The following is a 19,569-nucleotide window of genomic DNA, read 5'->3' on the forward strand; positions in this document are numbered from 1 at the left end:
GGGAGATGTGGGATGAACTCTGGGCTGTCAGGGCACTTTAGTACAGTTGTGCATTGAAATCTTTTTGGGAACTGAACTGCAGAAGATACTTAATTGTTATGTGAAATGTAGCTAATAAAACAAAACACAAGGGGAAAACTTAAAATCATCCAAGATGCCAATAATAAAGTGCAAAGTTTGTGTATCCTGAGAGTGTAATCAGATAAATCAATGCTAAGGAATAAATGATAAAGGTTTCTTACCACAAGGCACTAACTTCTAGCACTTGCATGAAGTCACCATCTATTTCATGAGGAAATTCAAACCAGATCTACCAGATTTTGTCTACCATACCAGAGAGACAAAGGAGCAAAGCAAAAGAGGAGCACCTATTCCTTGTTTGTTGTGGGGAAGTACATAAATTGAAAAATTAAAACTAGTTAAGTCTGAAGACATTACAGTAATCGAGGTCACAAGTAAACAATCTAAAAAACTCTTGCATTTCTTAAATGAGTCAGATTTCTTGGCAGACTCCCATATGAATGATAAGGCCCAAGACTGTTTACCCCATAAGATAGCAAGCAGATAAGACTAAGTGTTGATTAAAGATATAAAATATCCAAGATGAGATGGGAACAAGGGAGAGTAAAAATCAGACAGTCTCAGTCTAAAGAAAATATAGAGCAAATAGCCTACACAGACCCTGAATACACAGAGGTTCAAGGACTGAGAGTGTCACCAAACTGGCAGTGATAATTCATGTCTGTACAAATGCAGAGAAGTCTAGTTGGAATCTGTTTCTCTATGTGTATGAATACTTTATATTAAACACAGCACTGAGATACCAAAGAAAGCAGAAAATGCTAAGCCTGTAAACCAAGAGCAGCAAAATCATGCCAGCACAGCAGCAATTTCATATACAATTACTGTAGCATATTACAGGTTTGGTAGCTGAATCAGCAGAGCCTTCAGAATGGAAACCCATGAAATGTAAATCTGAGTAAGGCTTATTTGCTATCCCACATCCCTTATTTTCTAGAACTGCAAAAATCTGTTAGTGAAGACATCTGAAAGAGATGTTGTTAGACACAGGGTTTTGATTCACCATGTGCTTTGATTTTATGGTTCTAAGCTTTTGGTTTTCCATGGTAAATATCACAAGAGCCATACACTAAGAGAACTTCTTTCTTTGTTGTGGTGGCCTATTTTTCCCGAATCATCTGATATTTTTCAGAAAATGAGAAAAGCATGTATTTTTCTGATAGTTGGTATCAACTTCCATGGAAAAATCACGCTGTTCACATCCCAAGAAGACACGATATTCACTATATTTATATAGTTTTTGTAATATTCCAAAACCGTTAACAAATATCCATTTAAAAAAAATCTAACAAATACTGTAAATTCTTATTACAAAGACCATATTCTTCATAGACTGTCTTTGAAGAAGCCAAAGAATACATGTTCAAACTAATTAATATGAAATTGCTTGGGGTTTAATGTAAAAAGAAATCAATCAGAATCCATTAGAAACAATCTGAAGATTTATTACTGAAATAAAGCAAACAAAGCAAACAAAAACCTCTACAACAAAACACCAAAAGAAATATGAAAAAACAAACATGAATTTAGCTTTAGCTAAGCAGCTTCAGATGTTATGGTTTTGTGCTCATTCCAATAGAAATAACATATCATTGCAGCTGATACATGTAAGGCTCAAATGAACAAGGTTCCCTAAGACAGCAGTAGAAGCAGTCATGTTCCTCTTTTATCTCGGCCAAGGATCATCTTTTATATTGCCTTGTGTCAAAAAATTTCCTTCCACGTGGTATGAACTGTAGTCTGTATTCACCTGCTATATTTTTCTGTTGGCAATCACTGGTTTGATACACGCTGATCAAGCTGGTTCACTTTTAGGATTATCTCATTTGATTTAAGGAAATTGAGAAAATGCCAACTGCTGTAAGAAAGGGATTACCTGAAACACTGAATCTAATTTAACAGAATTGTTTGCCCCCTGAATTTCATGGATAACTGTCAAAATAGCAATGGAACTAAAACTAGTTTCAGGCATGACAGTTTTTACAGTTATGCCTGATTTTTATGGCAAAAGAAGAAAACTTCCCAGAATTTTAAAAGAACACAATTCTTCAAAAGCAGCCTCCAATTTTTACTAAAGTAATATTTTTAACTTAATATAAGCTCAAACCAACTTTACTTTTCCATGTAAACTAACACTGGGGTATATTAATCATATTTTGCATTTCGTTTGTTCATTTGTGGGGTTTTTTTGGTATTTTGCTGGGCTTTTTTATATAGCTAAAAGCAATATAGAAGCTGACATAAATCACATAGGTTTAGGATACATTATTTGAATTACAAACAATAAAACCATGAAGACATTTTAAGTAAGCTTTCTTAAAAGTGCCTAAAAATGGGAGAAAATTATTATAGTCACTGCAAAGACAACACTTCCCCAGGAAAGTGGTGGAATAACCATCCCTACAAATGTTCACAAATTGGATTGTTCACAATGTTCACAATGGATTTGGCGTTTGGGAATATGGACTAGTGGTGAACACTGTAGTACCAGGTAAATGATTGGACTCGATGATTGTAGAGGTTTTTTTCAACCTTAGTGACTATGATTTGACCATGTAAGGAGAGCTCACTACCATAGCCTAGTTTCCAGAAGTTGCAAGTAGCAGGATAAAAATTGAGATACATATAGAAGGCAGTTTAGGAAACCTGTACCAAAAGCTTAAATGATTCCTAATGCAAGAAGCACACCATTTTGCCAAAGAAGTTCCCTATGGTCCTAAACTACAAGACACCAAACCTAGTATTCTGATGTACAAATCCAGTAGCACAGTCCCAAAGTCTTTTGCCTAAATAACCAGTAAAGTTTCTTTCTATCCAATTTTCCACATCTCTCTGGATTTGTTTCTGCACAGATCCAGACCATTGAATGGCGTGGTGTTGTGGTTTAACCCTAGTTAACTGTGGTTCTTCACCTGCCACTGTGAAGAAAAGTAATTCTACCCCATCCAAAACAGGTGCACACGGCAGTGCAGGCTGCAGCTGCTTTTGTGCTAATCCTCGTGGAAATAATCACTCACGGGCTATTTAATAACACTGGTCAATGGTTCCACTAAGCCAGCGCAGTAGAGTAACTCAACTTCATTTCATTTGTGGCATTTCCTGGCACTGTTAACATTTTTGTAGTCTTACTTCTGCGCTGGTATGTCTGATGCCCTGAGGTCAGGCGAAGGCAAGGGCAAAGGAAAGGGCAGAATCATGCAGCTGAGAGCAGGGAAGAGCACTGAACCGCTCACTGAACTGCATTTCAGCTAACAAACTATATACACCCTGGAGTTGTGTAACAGTTACAGATCAAAACAAGTGCTCTACCAACACATGAAAACAAATACTTTTGTTAAAGAAAATAAACTAGAGTGGGGTTTTTTGTTTGCTTGGGGGTTTATTATTATTATTTATTTCTGAGACAATGGCAATCCAGGCTGACAGAGTATTTTCTGAAAAATAAAGGTATCCAGACTTTTAAGCCCTTCTCAGCTTAAAAGAGCTTTAAACTTTTACCTTCCTCCCTTCCTAATGCATTCCTGAATCTGCATTGTGACCCCAGAGCACACATACACAGCTTCAGACAACCTGCACAAGGAGACTTGAGTTTGACCTACACTCCATGGTGTTCTGTATGTTGCCTTCAGGGCCATTTTCTTTTATTGTTTTTTTGCTTTTAATATGTTTGCATGATGCAAATTTCATACAGGAGAAATACTTAAATTGCTCGATTGTTCACTTTAACCCAGGGATGTCTGAGGGTTATTTTCTGTATGAAGACTTTAGAAAATTATTTAGGGACATTTGTGTTCATTTACTCTTCAGAATTTTTATAGAAAATGCTACACAAGTAGGCATTTTTAAATTTTAAATGCTAATTACAGTTGGAATCCAAACAAAAATTTATCCTTCATGGGATGAACACTAGTATGATCAAAGCAGCTCCAGGAGTTGTTTTGTAAATATATGATAAAGGAGATGAGTTAGATCCAGGATTGTTGCTTGTATTGTTGTAGATTTTACAGTCTCTTCTAACAGACATCCCAGGCATATTTTGCAACAAGGAGACAACCCTTGACTGAGACAGTTTACAGCAATTGTTAAATTGGAGAAATGAGAATAAAAATATTACAGGCAAGTGATATAAAGACATTTGGAAACAGAAGTCTATGTTGTTTACTCTGAAGTAAAAGTAGATACCATCATTCCAAATGTTCTAGATGTAAATGAAACCGCTCTTAGAGCACAAATCCACCTGGAATAAGAATATCCACCGAAGATAAAGACCCAGTTGTGAAATTAAGTTAATAATAAAATAAGTGGAATGAGAAAGGTAATAGGTTGAAAGCAAGAGATCGGCAGGTGTGTAAGGATACTGCTGACTCAGCATGCTGATCCTGTCACACTTAAGGCCTCCTCTCCAGAGTGAATCCTCACAAAATCTATGACATGACAGAAATCACCTCAGGCAGGGATGTGTAACAAAAACAGCTGTTTGTGGGCGGGGAGGAAAAGTTTCCATCAGGAAGTAATTTAACCTTTTTTTTTTTGTAAGTAGACCATGTGATCTACGTCTGCTTACAAAGTTCCCAATCAACATTTTCTGTTCCACATCACATAGCGCCAGAGACAAAATTCAGGGCATCTCATCACTGTAAGAACCCCCAGACAAGCCTTCTCTTTAGATTAAGTGAAGAAGGCAGCCTGTTGCCAAAAGCACTGAAGATTGGCACGTTTCCTCTTGATTTTTGGATGAGAAATACTGTTCCTTTGGCATATGTCCATCTCTGGCTCTGTTTAGACTCTGTTTTGTCTCTCTGCCTCAGTCATCTGAAGCCATAAGGCTAGCCTTGCCTTTGAAAAGGCCTAAATTATATGGTTGGAAGGTTCTGCTATTGCCTGGAGGATGTTGTTTCATTATGGGCACTACTGTTTCACTTAGCCCACAAACTGGTTTTCCACATTTCTGTTATCACAATACTGTAGGATTATGGTTCTTTTAATTGGCTTCGAGCAATCATATTTTTTTTTATAAAACAGAACCTCTTCTCCATTAAAAGGGGCTTGCATCAGTTTATTCAAGCTGATGAGTTCGAATTGTACAATTTATCCCTAATACTAATCTCTTGACACAGAATCATGTTCACACAATCACCATCCTTATTGAAATGCCCATCAGAGCAAGAGAAAATCAGGATCATAAAGCTGTGACTCTAATTCTGAGCTCAAAAGACATGCTCAGAAGCTCTGTCACAGGCTTCCAGTGAGACCATGAACAAGTCATTTAAGTCACCTGCCTCAGGTTTCTCCCAGACTGGTACCCTACTTCCTCACAGCACTAAGGCAAAGTGCTGTTTGTAGCCGTCTATGACAGTCACTCTGCTTTTTTTCTAATATCCAGCACGAGAGATATTATAAAGGCACAGCAGTCCAAAATAGTCTTTCAAAACAGAATTTCTAAAATTTCTACAATCTTCATAAAAGACATTTGAAGTTATTACACAGCAGCTGCCATGTAATTTCCAGATGTAAGTCTAGGATAAAAGAATCATTAAAAATATTTGTGTTGTGAAGGTCAAAGACACACTGCTAATTACACTACAAGTTTGAGAGTGCTCAGGGCAAAAAATTAAATTATGAAAATTATTAAAATCTCTACTGCTAGATACATGCACAAAAGAGCACTCTTACATATGTGATTGTAGCTTTAAAATTTCCCAATCTTTCAAATATGTAGATAATGCTGTTGCTTCAAAATGTTTTCTTGAAAAGACAGACTAATTCTCCATTGTGAAATTCCCTGGCTGCATGAAATCCTACAACTCTTCTCATGAGCTGTGAAGAGAACTCTAAGCTCAGCAGGATTTCCTCTAAATCTGGGATCCCTCTCCTTTGCATCAGGTTGAGATGTAGAAATCGAGAAAAACTCAACAGCATTTTTTTCCAAGCACAAAGTGAGACCTCACTTTGAAGTGGCAAGGGTGTAGGAAGTGGAACATACTTGTTTGTTCTAAAGACAGATGGGTAAATGCTCATTTTCAGAAATCAGTGAAAAGCTCCCTTCTGTCACAGCAAGGAACCACCCGTACAGAGTGGTGTACGGAGCTGCAAAAAAATTCTTTATCTACAGCCACTTAAATACTGGGATGAAAGTCTGAGGTATTGGTTCAAAAGAAACTTAAACGCTTGAAGGAAATATTGGAAACAATCTTATTACGTGGGGGACAAAAACCACTTTTTATTCCAGTAAACCAGTGACTTCAGAAAAAAACGGTAAACTAAAGCAGCTTTAGACAAGGACAGGTTACTCGAGTATTAGGGGTTAGAATGGCAAAACCAAAGTAAGACATTTTTAATAAAGCTAAATTTTCTAGACTAAAAGCCCACTGAAAACAGTGAGAACTTCTCTTGATTTCATTAAGCTTTCAATAAGGCCTAGTTAAACTTAGTCTTTGTAAAGATAGATTAAAATGGGAATGGCCAAGACTTCATAGCCTTGCAAGACAAATGTGTTGGTATTTCAATCATTTTTTCAGTTTTCAGAGAATCTGATTAATTCCCCACGTGTGGGAGCTATCAGTAGGAGACAAAATAGGGCAATTCATAGAGATGACATAACCTGAAAATCAGGAGATGAGCAGAACCTTGAGAGATTTTCTATTTTACAGGAAACTAGTATTACTTAGGGACATGGATGAGCTAGAAAATTTTCCAGGAAAAAAAATGCATTCCCATTATAATTTATGGCTTTTACGAATAAGTGGGACAATTCCAAAATTTAAGTATCCTTATCACCAGCCATTTTTCCTATCTATATGTATAACCCAAATCTCTCCCGCTGCAATTTGAACCGAATACCTTTTGTTTCAGTATGTAAACCAAATACCCCCTTCTCTCTGAAGCAGTCTCTTACGACTTAGCGTTACTCTTAGTATTCTCTCTGCATAAAACACACATTACATTCTTTCAGCATTTCTTCTTGTTTCCTAGACCTCTGATCACTATCACTGCTCCCTCTCCACCTAGTCCACATCCTTGAACTACCATATGCAAGAAGAGGACAAAGTTGTCCAGCCCAGGGCTAATTTCATAATGAAGTTGATAGAAAATATGCCCTTTTGCAATGCTATAGCACTGTTAATTCCATTTCAGCTTGTTCATCTGTTATAACCTCAACGTACATAAAACATATGAAGCTTCTATTGAAACAGTTGCTCAAGGCATCATAAGGAGCAACTGTTATTTAAACTGTTTATTTAGAGAGTTTACTTCTCTCTTCTTTCATAGCAGTATTTCTTTTAGATAAGGTTCTGACTCCTGGGAAAGAATAAAGAATTATCTCTAGGGGATTATAATTAAAGGATAAATGTTATTGCTCTACTGAAACAAAGATTGCACAAGTAGTTGAATAGGGCAAGAGTTTTCAGAAAAGCAGATTTCAGAAAATAGGGAGATGGTAAATAGAGAGTCATTTTCTCAATGAATTTGAAGGAGTACAGGTAGGACTACAGACGGGTTATTTTGTAAGCCAAATACTTAAACAGGAAAAGCCACACAGCAGGAGTAGCAGAGATAATTATGTCTGTACTGAGGGCTCTTCAAGTAACTTGGACCACTGAAAAATTAATCATACAAAAACCAAAAAGTGAGGATGAACATAAGAAAAGCGAAGATGTGAGTGATTGTAATGTGACATAAAGAGCTAGGCAAAAAAATGTTTTAGCAGTAAGAAGTAACTAGAAGACAAAGGGAATAGTGAGCATATTTTTGAGAAACAAAAGATGCTGAGGAAGTGAAAATACCTAATAATGCCCTGTCCTGCTGAGTGCCCTGTCCTGCTGAGATCACCCAAAGAGATCTAAGTTCAAGCTTCCATTTATTAAAACTAGTCATGGCAAAATAGAAAATACTGTTGGTGAAAGGATTAGAATTAAAAATAATTTTTCACATCTGTAAGACAACTAGTTTTATCATACTGGGTTTAGAACAAATAACAAAACAATGTGCAATGGTGAAAACAGAAAATAAAATTCAGAATACAGAAAATACACAAAATACAGAATGAGAAATATTTATCTAGATGGTGAGGACAGAATTGTCCTAGGGTTTCAATGATTAATACAATGATGTCCTTCCAAAGAGCAATCTCCTTATAGAATGCAATAATGAGAATGATAACTAACCCTACAAATTCAGCTTTCGTGAGACCTCACAGGTAATTTTGTGTCTGGTTTAGGAACCTCATGTCTAGAAAGAAACTGGATAGAATTCTGATTTTTTTTTTTTTTTTTTTTTTTTTTAGAGCAAGAGTTTTTAGAACAGGATGAGTTTTTGCAGGGGGAAAAAAAAAAAAAAAAGGAACAAAAGGCAGTGAGTTTGTTTGGTCTGGAAAGCAAGATGAAGGAAACATGGTAAAAATGTCAGAAGAAGACAGTCATTGCTCTTCCACATACAAGAGAAAAGAAAAAGAAGAAATACTATTGACAGCAAAGGTTAGAGCTGGAAAACCTTTTCAGCAGGGTGGTGAAACAACAGAGGATACTATTTGAACAAACAAAGAAAATATCATATTGAGAACAAGAGAAAATCAAGTTCCTTCTCACAGATGATTTAGGAAAGGAAATTCATACTATGTTTCCTTTGAACCTCGCTTAAATTCCTATATTTTCAGAAATGGAGGGAAGAGGGGGGGAGAGTAATTACAATAAACATATTACACGATATTCTTTTTTCCAATACAAGGAGGAGAGAGCTATAGAATGTATAATTTTTGGCAATGTCTAATTTAATTTCAGATTAGAAACATTTGCTTTCTAAGGTATCTGTCTTCAGCCAGTATCATTTGCATAATTATAGTGCTAGACAAGACCACACAGAAGCAACTCTATATTGAATAACAAAACAGACTAACAGCAATTTGAATCACAGCTTGATTTCCCATGGCTCTGAGAAACATCAGATAGTTTTGTTAGCCACGTGTAAAATAGACTGAGGACAATCTTTTCATCTTCTCCCAAATACAGGTCCATCATTAGGCAATTTTTAAAGTAACCAATATGAAAAATGAAATCTGAATTGTTTTACATCACAGAAAACAAAATTTCAACACTTGAAGACTATCTTCTACCTGAGTATTTGCAATTACATCAAAAATTACCCGGGCTGGCTGCAACAACCTAATTTAATAGCTTTTTAGATGTATATTTTGTCTATTTTAAAAAATATTTGTAATATATCTGACATGACTATCAATACATTTCTGGTTATACACTCTATGAAACTCAAAACCAAGAGGGCTCTAACTCAAACAAAAGAAATTACCCTGAGGATTAAAGTATAAGGACAGATAGCTATTCTACTATCTACAGGAGGGATACCCTGTTGTTCCCTTAATGTAATGAAAACATTATGAATTAAACAAAAAATGATGAGAAGAGATCACTGATGAGAAGAGAACAGTGTTCAAAGAAAAAGCATATTTCCCTTGTTCTCATGAAGAACTATTGTGCATTCATAGATGAAGCCATGAAAAACAGACTTCACTTTCTATTTGATTTGTTTTTTTACTAAAACAAGAAGCACTTTCCTACATGGCAGTAAACACTTCAATATCTTGGAAATTACAATGTAAATCACATATTTTAGAGGATGAAGAGAAAAATCCACGTCAAATAAGGTATCAATTACACAGTAAGTGGAAAAAAACCCACCCTGACAAACAGAGTTCCCATGTAAATAAAGAATAAGAACATGCTTAGCTTAAATATTCTTGAGAAGTTTAATGTTGCACAATATTTCTTCCAAGTGTTTTGAGATTCACTGAGATAGTTATCCCTAATTGATTCTAGGATGATCATTTTGCTGTAAATCCTCAAGGGGACACTGCTATTCTACAATAGGTATTTTAGCAAACTTCCAAGTGTGGACAAGTTTCTGGAAGTAACTTGCTCCTGCATTATTAATCTGTCTCCATTTCCCTACCTGTAAAAAGAAAAATATATTTCACTGTTCTAAATCTGACCCAAACATCCAGAATCATAGCCTGTGTCTTTCACCCTAGGATTGCTACTCAATGATTCTCACATAAATTACTTGAGTGGTTTTCAGAGAAGAACAGGATTAGAAAACATCCTTGTAGGCTTTAACGAGTAGGCACATAAATTATTCTTTCCTTATATGCCATAAAATACCTTTTTTCTGGATTCAGGCAGAACTCATAAACTCAGAACCACTTATTCCTATCACGACCTAGGCACTTCTGACCATGCACAAAAGCAGAGCTTTAGGTAACACAGAGAATTAGAAAAATGTTCAGGTAAAAAAAAAAATACTGATTTAGTTTCTGGTTTATGTACCTCTGTAAACACATAATTAGATCAGTGAAAAAAATACTTAAAGATTAACTTCAAAAGGGCATTTGTTCAGTATTTTCTCTGGAATTGCATTACTTTCTGAGTAAAATTTTCTGCAATTAAATTTTGTTTTCGGGGTAGTGCTTGCTTTTGAGAAAACAGTAATTCATGTGTCATCCAACATTTCTATTGCTGTGTTTAACTTGGCCTAGTCCAGATTTATTTGCCCGTACTGAATCCAGCCCTTTATTTGGCAAAATGCTTTCACTGCTTTATGGCTGCCAAGAGGCTTGCAAGATTTGCCCTTTGGATGGGCATTTCAATTGTGTTCTTCCTGCACAGGGAAGATCTAGCAGTAAGCTGACCTGCTCATCACCAGCGCCCACTGTTGGGAGTTGCTAATGAAGTCCCCTCCATTCCCACAGGTTCTCTGCTAGGACAGACCTAGCAGATATCAACATGCCTAAAAAAGATGACATTGTATCATAAAAAGCCTTTCCAGTTATCTGCTGAGTCAACCTAAATGCAAATTATGCACTGAAGAGTACTGACTGCTAAGGACCTCAGTCTCATGGTGAAGGGTAACTAACGTGAGCATGCAGGAGCTCTTGGCCCTACTGACATTTGTGTTGTATCTTACAGACACAGAAGAGATAAACCGGCATCTTCTTCCACTGAGCACACAGGATGCAGCGTAGAGCGCAATTTCCCTGAGATGGGAGAAACCCCTGGCTTAATGCCTTGGGAAACCCCTTTTTGAGTTTGCTAATCAGTACTCGAAAGTTCTTAGTTCTCTGTAATGTTATAGGCCATCTTTTGGTGCAAAAATGTTAATACTCCTCCCCATCGGACCCTTCCCTCACGACCCTGCCTTAACTTGGCACTAACTCCTCCCCTTACCAAGCTGCGTAAGTACCTGTGTTGGACCCTGCCCCTTGCTTTTTAGCCCCTTGTCCTTGCTCTCATAACAGTGTACGATTTCTTATTAGTTGCTTTTGGATTATTAAAGTTCCTTTTCAGAGCAATGAGAGTGAGCTTATCTCTCTTAAGTTGCCATCGGGCTCGAGTCCCATAGAAACCAGAAGGGTCCGCTAGCCCGGGTGCGGACCTCCGGGGGGTTTCAATGCAGGTTACAATTACTACTTGAAATTTGCAGAGCAAGGTATGAAGAGAAGTCATAAATCAATAACAACCTTTCCTTTAAAGACCTTACATACCTGCAAATCATACTATTAAACTACTATCTGGTGAAAATGATGCCATTTCACTGCCCTGTATTCATAGACTTGATCTGGCTCCTGAAAACTCAAGAAGCACAGCAAAGACTTTATGTGTGATACCAGTTGCTGTCTCCTGGGGTCTGTTTCCCCTACACAGTATGGCTGCAATTGGCATCTGCCTAGTTTCCATGCACATGATAAAGCAGATAGCAGAGGTGTCTGTCTAATTTCCTTCTCTTGCTAAGCTTTCTGTGGCATCCTTTCTACCACAGTCTTCCAAAGTGACTGAGCTTCCTTCAGGTACCTTCTGTAATTCCTGTTTCTTGATACCTAAACAGTCTGCAATCACCACAGACATCCTCTTTGACCCAAACATTGTGCAAAGGTGTAGCACAGGGCTGAGCTGAATATGCTCTGCCTTTTAGCTGCTCATCTAGATCATGTAATTACCTAGTTCTTATCTGGCACTAACTTGCAGTCTGCTGACTAAGGGCAGGACCAGAATTTCCTTACATCTGCTATTGCCTGTTTCTTCTTTCATGTTCAAAGTGATACAGGTGACAAGGCTAGTAAGGAAGGCATCCACTTAGGGAACCAGATCCTGGATATGAAAGGATAATGTAGATAATGATGTGAAAATTTAATTTCTTGGTGTTCACCTTGATGATTTTCATAGTCCTGTTGTTTACTAAATAAACTGCAATTAATAATGTACCAAAGTTACTTTCAGAAAAAATACAGGCAACTGGCTATAACAGAATCTCACCAAAGAATACATGTATCAAATTTCAATTACGATGACACATCTATCTCTCAAATGCTTTGCTTCCAAAGTGAAAATTAAAGAAGGGAGGTACTTCTCTACTGTATATAGATGAGAGTGATCCAAAATGTTTCATGCTGAGTGGAACTCCCAAAAGCTTCAAGAAGAAATGCAAAGCAAAGTGTGATTTGAAGTTTGCCCCTTCCTGAGAACACTGTGAAGCAAGACTGCAGGTACCTAACATTAAGCTTTCCTACTCTATAGGCTAATACTTTAGGTACCAGGATACATAAAGCACTCCTCCTTACCTTGCTGTGATTTTTAAGCTGCCACATCTACAGCTTCCCATAGAATGCTGACTAGCCTCCATCTGCCCAGTCATGGGTACTGTGTCCATCCCAGCTGGAAGCTGGGAGCTGCTTGTTTCAAGTGTCTGTAACTCACGTGGTATCAGGCACCTACTTCTTGAGGTAAATGCTATTTTGAGCATACCAGAAGGCAGAACCAAAGCCAGTTAGGCAATATTCAGATTCAACCCAGAAGTACCCAGGAGGCTTAAGCAAACACAGCATAAGAGTTACTAAACATGATTTTTAATTTCAGCTTTGAACTTCACTGTTTGAAGCTTCTCCAAACCACTTGGAGCTAGCTCATGTATTAAAAACACTACCTTTTTTTTCCAACAAAGTTTACCAATCTGTAATTATTTACGACAATCTGAAACAGTGATAGGAATGCACATGTGAGTTGACCTTTGTGCAGAGACCAATATTTCAGGATAATATGGTCTGTACATACTAAATTACAAGGCGTGGTTTCCACAGTGTGATTTTTGTCTAGCTATTCTCCTCCTCTCACAATGTTAACTTGCAATGAAAATACCCAAGCCAACAAAACAAACAGAATACATTGGCAGCTATGTCATTTAACAGTCAGTTAACAACATGAGACTGTATTCCAGACAGAGTAGTATTACTTTCAGTTTATACGTGCAAGAAAATAAAACACCCAGACCTACTTTCCTCATGAATCTTCACTTGGTTTTGTTTATTATTTTTTTTTAACTTAACACTCTTCACCAATATAAGCTTAGTATGTAACATCTTAAATTAATTAGGAGAAACTGAAAACTTTTTGATAGAATTTATCCTAGCAAGTTCCTGGGAATCTTGGCAATTCCCAAGAAGAAACCTATGAGAAACTTAAGTAAAACAAGCTCTTTGGAGAGCTAAAACAAATTCAAATACTCTTTAAAAATTGCTTGAGCAGGGTTTTCTATTCTATTAATATTTCCTCTGCTTGATAGGTACAGAGTTAATCTTGTACACTTGAGCAGTTCAAGAGGACTTACAAGCATCAGTGTCCTTGTATTTTTCTTCCTATAATCCCAGTCTCTCAAGGGAAAGCAGCAATTTTCAGAAGATGGAGCAATGCCACACAGCTCTATAAGTAATTTTCCCATAATTGTGTACATTGAGGCAGAAGAAAAAACAAGGAATTTGGCAGAGTTTCTATTAAAAAAAAAAAAATCCCCTGTAGATAAGAAACATTCACGGTCCTTCTCTGCATTAACTGTCTATATTAATAGCATCTAACAGGAGAACAGAGCCATAAATGTTGGGGTCTGCATGTGCAGCTGCCTCCTGACACGACGAGTAGGGGATAGGTGCTGCTGTAGTCAGTACCGAGACACACCTCTCCTTTCCTCTTCCCAGGCTGCCCAGAAATAGGCTCGAGGTAGCCTCTAGAGCCAGACTACGGACACTGTCTGGAAATTACAGTTCAGTGTTTACATTTAAGATGAAGGAGAAACCCACAGTAATTGATCTGACCTCATTAGCCTGTAAGAATAAGCTTAGAATAACAAACACAGAAGTTGATAAAACAGGACAAATCCCCCTGGGGCGCAGAAAAAAAAGGCGTCCCATTTTTCATTAAACTCTTCACAGGTAGCAATAACACCAGGCTAACTCATTTACAAGAGCCTTCTACTTGAAGGACTGGTGCTTCCACCTAGTTAGGTGTCTAAACTGGCATTTCAGTATGGTTCACCCTCTTCTAGCATACTATTACTTTACAAGAAAGATGCTGTTTTAGAAAGTTTAGGCTTCTCCCTAGTTCCTCCCATCTTTTCAAGTTATGAAACCTACTGTTTCTACCAGGGCACTGTGTGAGAATCTTCTAAGGGAAAGAAAAAAGAAACCACACCAAATACAGCTCTATCTTGCACACTACAAAGTTTGGGCCTCTGTATTTCCCAAATACATCTTCAAATACTTTGTTTTCTTCAGAAAGCAGCAAACTACAAGGTCCCACCTAACTCCAATACAGAACACACCCTAGGACTTAGCTTTCCATCCAGGCTTTTTTAGTTAGTTAAACTCCGCAAGTGTGTGGGACCCCTCATTTACCAGATCCTCCTCCAGATGCAGCCATAAATGCTCATTGAGCTCAGAGGTTTTATGAGGAAAAAACTTTTCTCTGCCAGTGGAAGATAATGAGGGATTTGGCCACATACTGCCTTATGAAGCAAAGACAATTAACAAATCTATTTCCTTAAAAAGAAAGGTTTTTGCAGAGAAAAGGGAACAGCAGTACATGTGAACTAGCAGAATTTTTACATGAACTTTGCTACACTGTATGCTGAGAAATTCTCAGTTCGGCTGAGAAAGATATGGATTATTTTGAGAAACATGGAACCAGTTAAATGGGTAATGGTAAGTTACTTGGATGGAATGTGCTATTAATTTTGGTCTCACTAATATTTCCACTCGTGATCTTGATACCAAAAGCAGCAATGTGCTTATGGAATTTAAGATGAGAACATTATATAGTAAAAAATAGTAAAAAATCAGTCATCCTGATTACCAGTATAACTACTTCGAACTAAAATGCTTAGTACATGTTTTTGAGACCAAGAAATGTTTCTGTTTTCACTTTGGAATCTGCTAAGCTGAAGACAGGAAAATAAAGATTTAAGAGACTAAGTGAAGCACAGTAGCAACTTTGCGGTGAAATAGACAAATGCAATCTTCATCAAAGGTGTTTCATTCAATAACATAGTCATTAATGTGACTGAACAAGGTCTTGCATGTAATTTCAGTAAACTATGATGAAGATCAAATCAAATGTAGAGATCTAGATAAAAGCAAGAATAAAGAAGGAAAACAGTATTTTATTATATGACAGAAAGCTTTGATTTATTTCAGGTACTGTATGGAAGAGTTAAGAGATGACATTATTGGGTTCTAAAACTACATCGAAGAATAAACATGGTAGAAGACAATGGATGTTTTCAGTTACAGATGGCATTGAAGAGAGAACAACTGTGCCTAAAATTACTCTGTGAATATATGTAGACTGAAAATTAGGTTTTTAGTAGTCAGAAAAAAGATCCATTTGTAACATCCTTCCAGTAATTCAGCTGGATTCTATATAAAGTTTATTAGTTTACAAGTGAAATTACATACTACTGCCTGCAAAATCATGGAAATAAGCACTCCTTTTCAGTCTTATTTCTCCTATTATTAGAAAAATAGGAACCAGGTTAATGAGCAGAGTTTTGTGATCACTACGAATTAAAAGAGACTTCAATGGGTCTATTAGTATCAACACTGACAGCTAACTCTGATACTGTCCTGAGGAAGTCTCGGTCCTGTAAAACCTGAGAATTATTTTTTCACTCCAACAAAATCTGCAGGCTGTACTAGTAGAAATGGCAGCATCTCTTCTGCATTTTAGATGCTCACAAAAATCTATTGTGAATACAAAGAGGTAAATTTTGATCAACAGTTAAGAAGCGTGAAAACCACAAATTATATCAAGGAATTACAGCATGTAGGATCTTTGAGCCTTCCCGCACTTTCATGTTCAACTGTGTAAACACGGAGACAAAGATTTGGTAGGAGTGTATGCATGGCTGTCTTCTTGAAAACCATTTTTGGCAAGTGCTGGGCTGTCCTGAAGTACAATTACTTTCATGGCCATGCCTTGATGGTTGTCTCCAATCGAGTTGTTGCCGACTGGAAGGTATGTTTACAGAGGTGTGTTTACAGAGAGCTCTCCTTAAATCCAGTATGTACATTTGTATACATACTGGCACGGCATGTCTGGATAAACTACTCCAGATAACCATACAAGAATTATCCGAAGTGTTTCTGTTTACTCTGATAGCCCACATACTTGTAAAAGCCCAGCTTTGCTGCAGAAAACAAGCCTTGCAGTTTCCTGATGGATTTGGCTCAGCCGTATCCCCTTCCTAGCAGCCAAGTGCCACGGCATAACACGGATGTTCCCATCTTTGTCTCCGTCCCGCCGCAGGCCGGGGCAGGCACCCGGGCAGGCTGGCCCGGGCCGCGCTGGCTGCCAGCAGGATCCCGTGCCAGAGCAGCCCCGCTCGGGCGGGCAGCGCTCCTTCCCCAGCAGCGCGGCCGCTCCCCCGCTTCACCGCGACACAAACCGGCCTCCTCCACGCGCACCCCTGGCGATGCCCCCGTGCCTCCGTGCCCCGGTGGCGGATCCTCCTTCCCGACTTTGCTCTGGGCGTCCCAAAGCCCCTGGTAAAGGAGAAGGAGCGCTGCATCTCGCAGAGCCGCGCAAGCCCCGCGCCTCGCCCCGGGCCGCACGGCCCGAGGCCGCGCCGCCGCTGGAGGGCAGAGCGCGGAGGGGCGGCGAGCGAGGGGCGGGCTCTGCCGGGCCGCGTCCCGGCGTGTGAGCATGCCGCGCCGGGAGGAGGAGGAGGAGGAATTCCTCGGCCGGGCCGGGGGAGGTTCGCACTGGAGTTAGCGCCGGGCAGGGAGGAAGAGCGAGCGCTGCCGGAAGCGGCGGAGCGGCGGCGGCGCTGGGAGCCCGCGGTGCCCCGCGGGCAGCAATGTAGCTGGGTGACAGCGGCCGGAGCGCGCCGCCTGCGCTGCCAGCGGGCCGGTACGGCGGGTCGGGAGCTTCTCCGGGGAGGCGGCGGCCGCGCCTCGTCTCGCCGCTCCCCCGCTCTCCACCCTGCCCTCGGCGCCGTCTCTCGGCGCGGCCCTCCCTCCGTTCCTCCCTCTCCGCGCCGCCGGCCGGGGGGCTGCGGCCGCCGCCGCTGCCATGGGGCTGCCCACGCTGGAGTTCAGCGACTCCTACTTGGACAGTCCGGATTTCAGGGAGCGCCTCAAGTGTCACGAGATCGAGCTGGAGAGGACGAACAAGTTCATCAAGGAGCTGATTAAGGACGGAAGCCTCCTCATCGGGGCCCTGCGAAGTGAGTCGGGCGGTGGGACCGGCGGTGGCTAGCAGGAGAAGGGGCTTCTTTTGTTTGAATGGGCGCCGGGCGCGGGCTCCCCTGCCGGCGGCCGCCGAAAGGCGCCTCCTCAACTTTCTCTGCCCCGCTCCCTCCTTTCTCGCTCCCCGCCGCCGTGCCTCGCCTCGCCTGCGGCGGGGCCGGGTGCGGGTCCCGGGGGAGCGGGGGCGGCGCGGGCCCTGCCCCGGCCCGGCCGCGCCCTCCCCGCCGGGGACCGCGGGCAGCGCGGGCGCGCCGGGGCGCGGAGCGGCCAGGTGCTGCCGCCTGGGGATGCGGGCTGAGCCCGGGGTCGCGCTGGGGCGGAAAGTCGCCGCGTAGGTCTCTGTACGGTACGGACCAGGCGTGGAGTGTTGCGGCGGGGGCTCTTTTTGGCACGCTGGCTGCTAGTTGCGTGTCTTCAGATAACGTGATAAGTGGGCGAAGCAAGATAATAAAGTGAATTTAGAGGGAGAGTTTGTATCTTCCCCTCATACTCTCGCGTCTTCATGTGGTATATTAACTTTTTTGTATTTTGAAAGGTTCTGAGAATAGAGGTAAACACGAACAGTGTAGCTTTTAAAGGTCTCTGAGCTGAGCAGTGACAGCTTTCTGGGGCATGAAAACAGCAGTCATGCTCTGAAGATCATAAAGTGAAAGCTAGGAATTGCCCAGGAGTGTCACTAGACTCGGTTTGTCCTCCCGTCCTGTAAACATTGCCACCTACTTCTTGTCTTTGAGTCGCTTTGGATTTCTCACCTGTTGCTCAAAGTTTTTCTTCGCGGAGAGCAGAGGACAAACTTACAGCATCTCTTCTTGCAACATGAGACAGTCAAAGGAAAGAATTGCTTTAATCATTAAGAATATCTGCCACATTGACATGGTACGCTGGTTTTTGTAGGGTTAAGGGTAGCAGTACTGCTTGCTCTCTCGACAGGGAACCGGTGTTGCTCTGAACTCTGTAGCTCTTAAGAATTTAACTCGGAGTCTAAAGCCAAAGTTTGTGTCCTTACCTAGGAGGTAAAAATTATGAGGGTTTTATTTGCCCAGCAGTAGGGTGGAATTGCATTTGTTCATGCATCAACTGCATTTACAGCGCTGCATTTACATAAAGCAGCTATTGTCTTTTTGATAGGTTTTTTCATACAAATGCATGCATTTCTGGACACATCTGAATTTTAGTGAGTAACTGGGTATAAGTCTAACATCTTATGTGAATTTAATAGAAATTTAATAAATTCCTAAACCCGTGCCCACAAGATGTGAGATGACCAATTGCACAGAAACAGTGCTTGTGTGTATGTTTGTATCAGTCTAGCTGTATCTCTAAAAACTCATTGATAGTTTTCTTTACAGCTAAAAAAGTTTATTTGTACTTCAAGCCTTTCTTGTTGCTAAAAAGCTTTTTCTATGTAATAGGAGGTCTGAGCTTGTTTTAAGTAGTTTTACTTTTAAGTAGTTTTAAGCTTGTTTTAAGTCTTAAAAACGTACTATTACAAACCTGGTCCTATAAATTAGTAAATACAGATTAGGATACCACATGAGTACTTCTTTGACCTGGACTAGCACTGAGAACTGACTGCTTTTGGTTCCAGATCAAATATGAACAAACACAACTTTCTTCTTAGGCTGTCTGAAGACAGGCTGTGATGTTGAGGCTGTTAAAGCTAGAGAAGAGAAGGCTCTAGGAAAACCTTTCTTCAGTTCTCCAGTGACTAAAGAGAGGCATGCAAGAGCTGGAGAGGGACTTTTTATGAGGATATGCAGTGAATAGGCCAAGGGGTAATGTAGTGGGTGGATTTAGATAGGATATTAGGAAGAAATTCTTCACTGTGAGGGTAGTGAGACTCTGTAACAGGTTGCCCAGAGAAACTGTGGATGCCCCTTTCCTGGAAAAGTTCAAGGCTGGGTTGGGTG

At 40.1% G+C, this 19,569-nt stretch overlaps 2 protein-coding genes across 2 annotated transcripts in view; both read left to right on the top strand.

The window, feature by feature from the left end:
- The first annotated feature begins 16,686 nt into the window (after positions 1-16,686).
- On the top strand, positions 16,687-17,112 carry LOC120748614 (acidic proline-rich protein PRP25-like). Its single transcript, XM_040055225.1, has one exon. It carries the CDS (start codon positions 16,687-16,689, stop codon positions 17,110-17,112), a length of 426 nt encoding a protein of 141 aa, XP_039911159.1.
- Positions 17,113-17,442: 330 nt separating this feature from the next.
- ARHGAP42 (Rho GTPase activating protein 42) overlaps positions 17,443-19,569 on the top strand; it is a 145,920-nt gene continuing 143,793 nt past the window's right edge. The window contains exon 1 of the mRNA XM_040056346.2: positions 17,443-17,637. Coding sequence (XP_039912280.1) covers positions 17,484-17,637 — 154 coding nt within the window. The 5' untranslated portion in view covers positions 17,443-17,483. The remainder of the gene's footprint in view (positions 17,638-19,569) is intronic.

Source organism: Hirundo rustica, chromosome 2 (genome assembly GCF_015227805.2).
Source record: "Hirundo rustica isolate bHirRus1 chromosome 2, bHirRus1.pri.v3, whole genome shotgun sequence".
Lineage (NCBI taxonomy): Eukaryota > Metazoa > Chordata > Aves > Passeriformes > Hirundinidae > Hirundo > Hirundo rustica.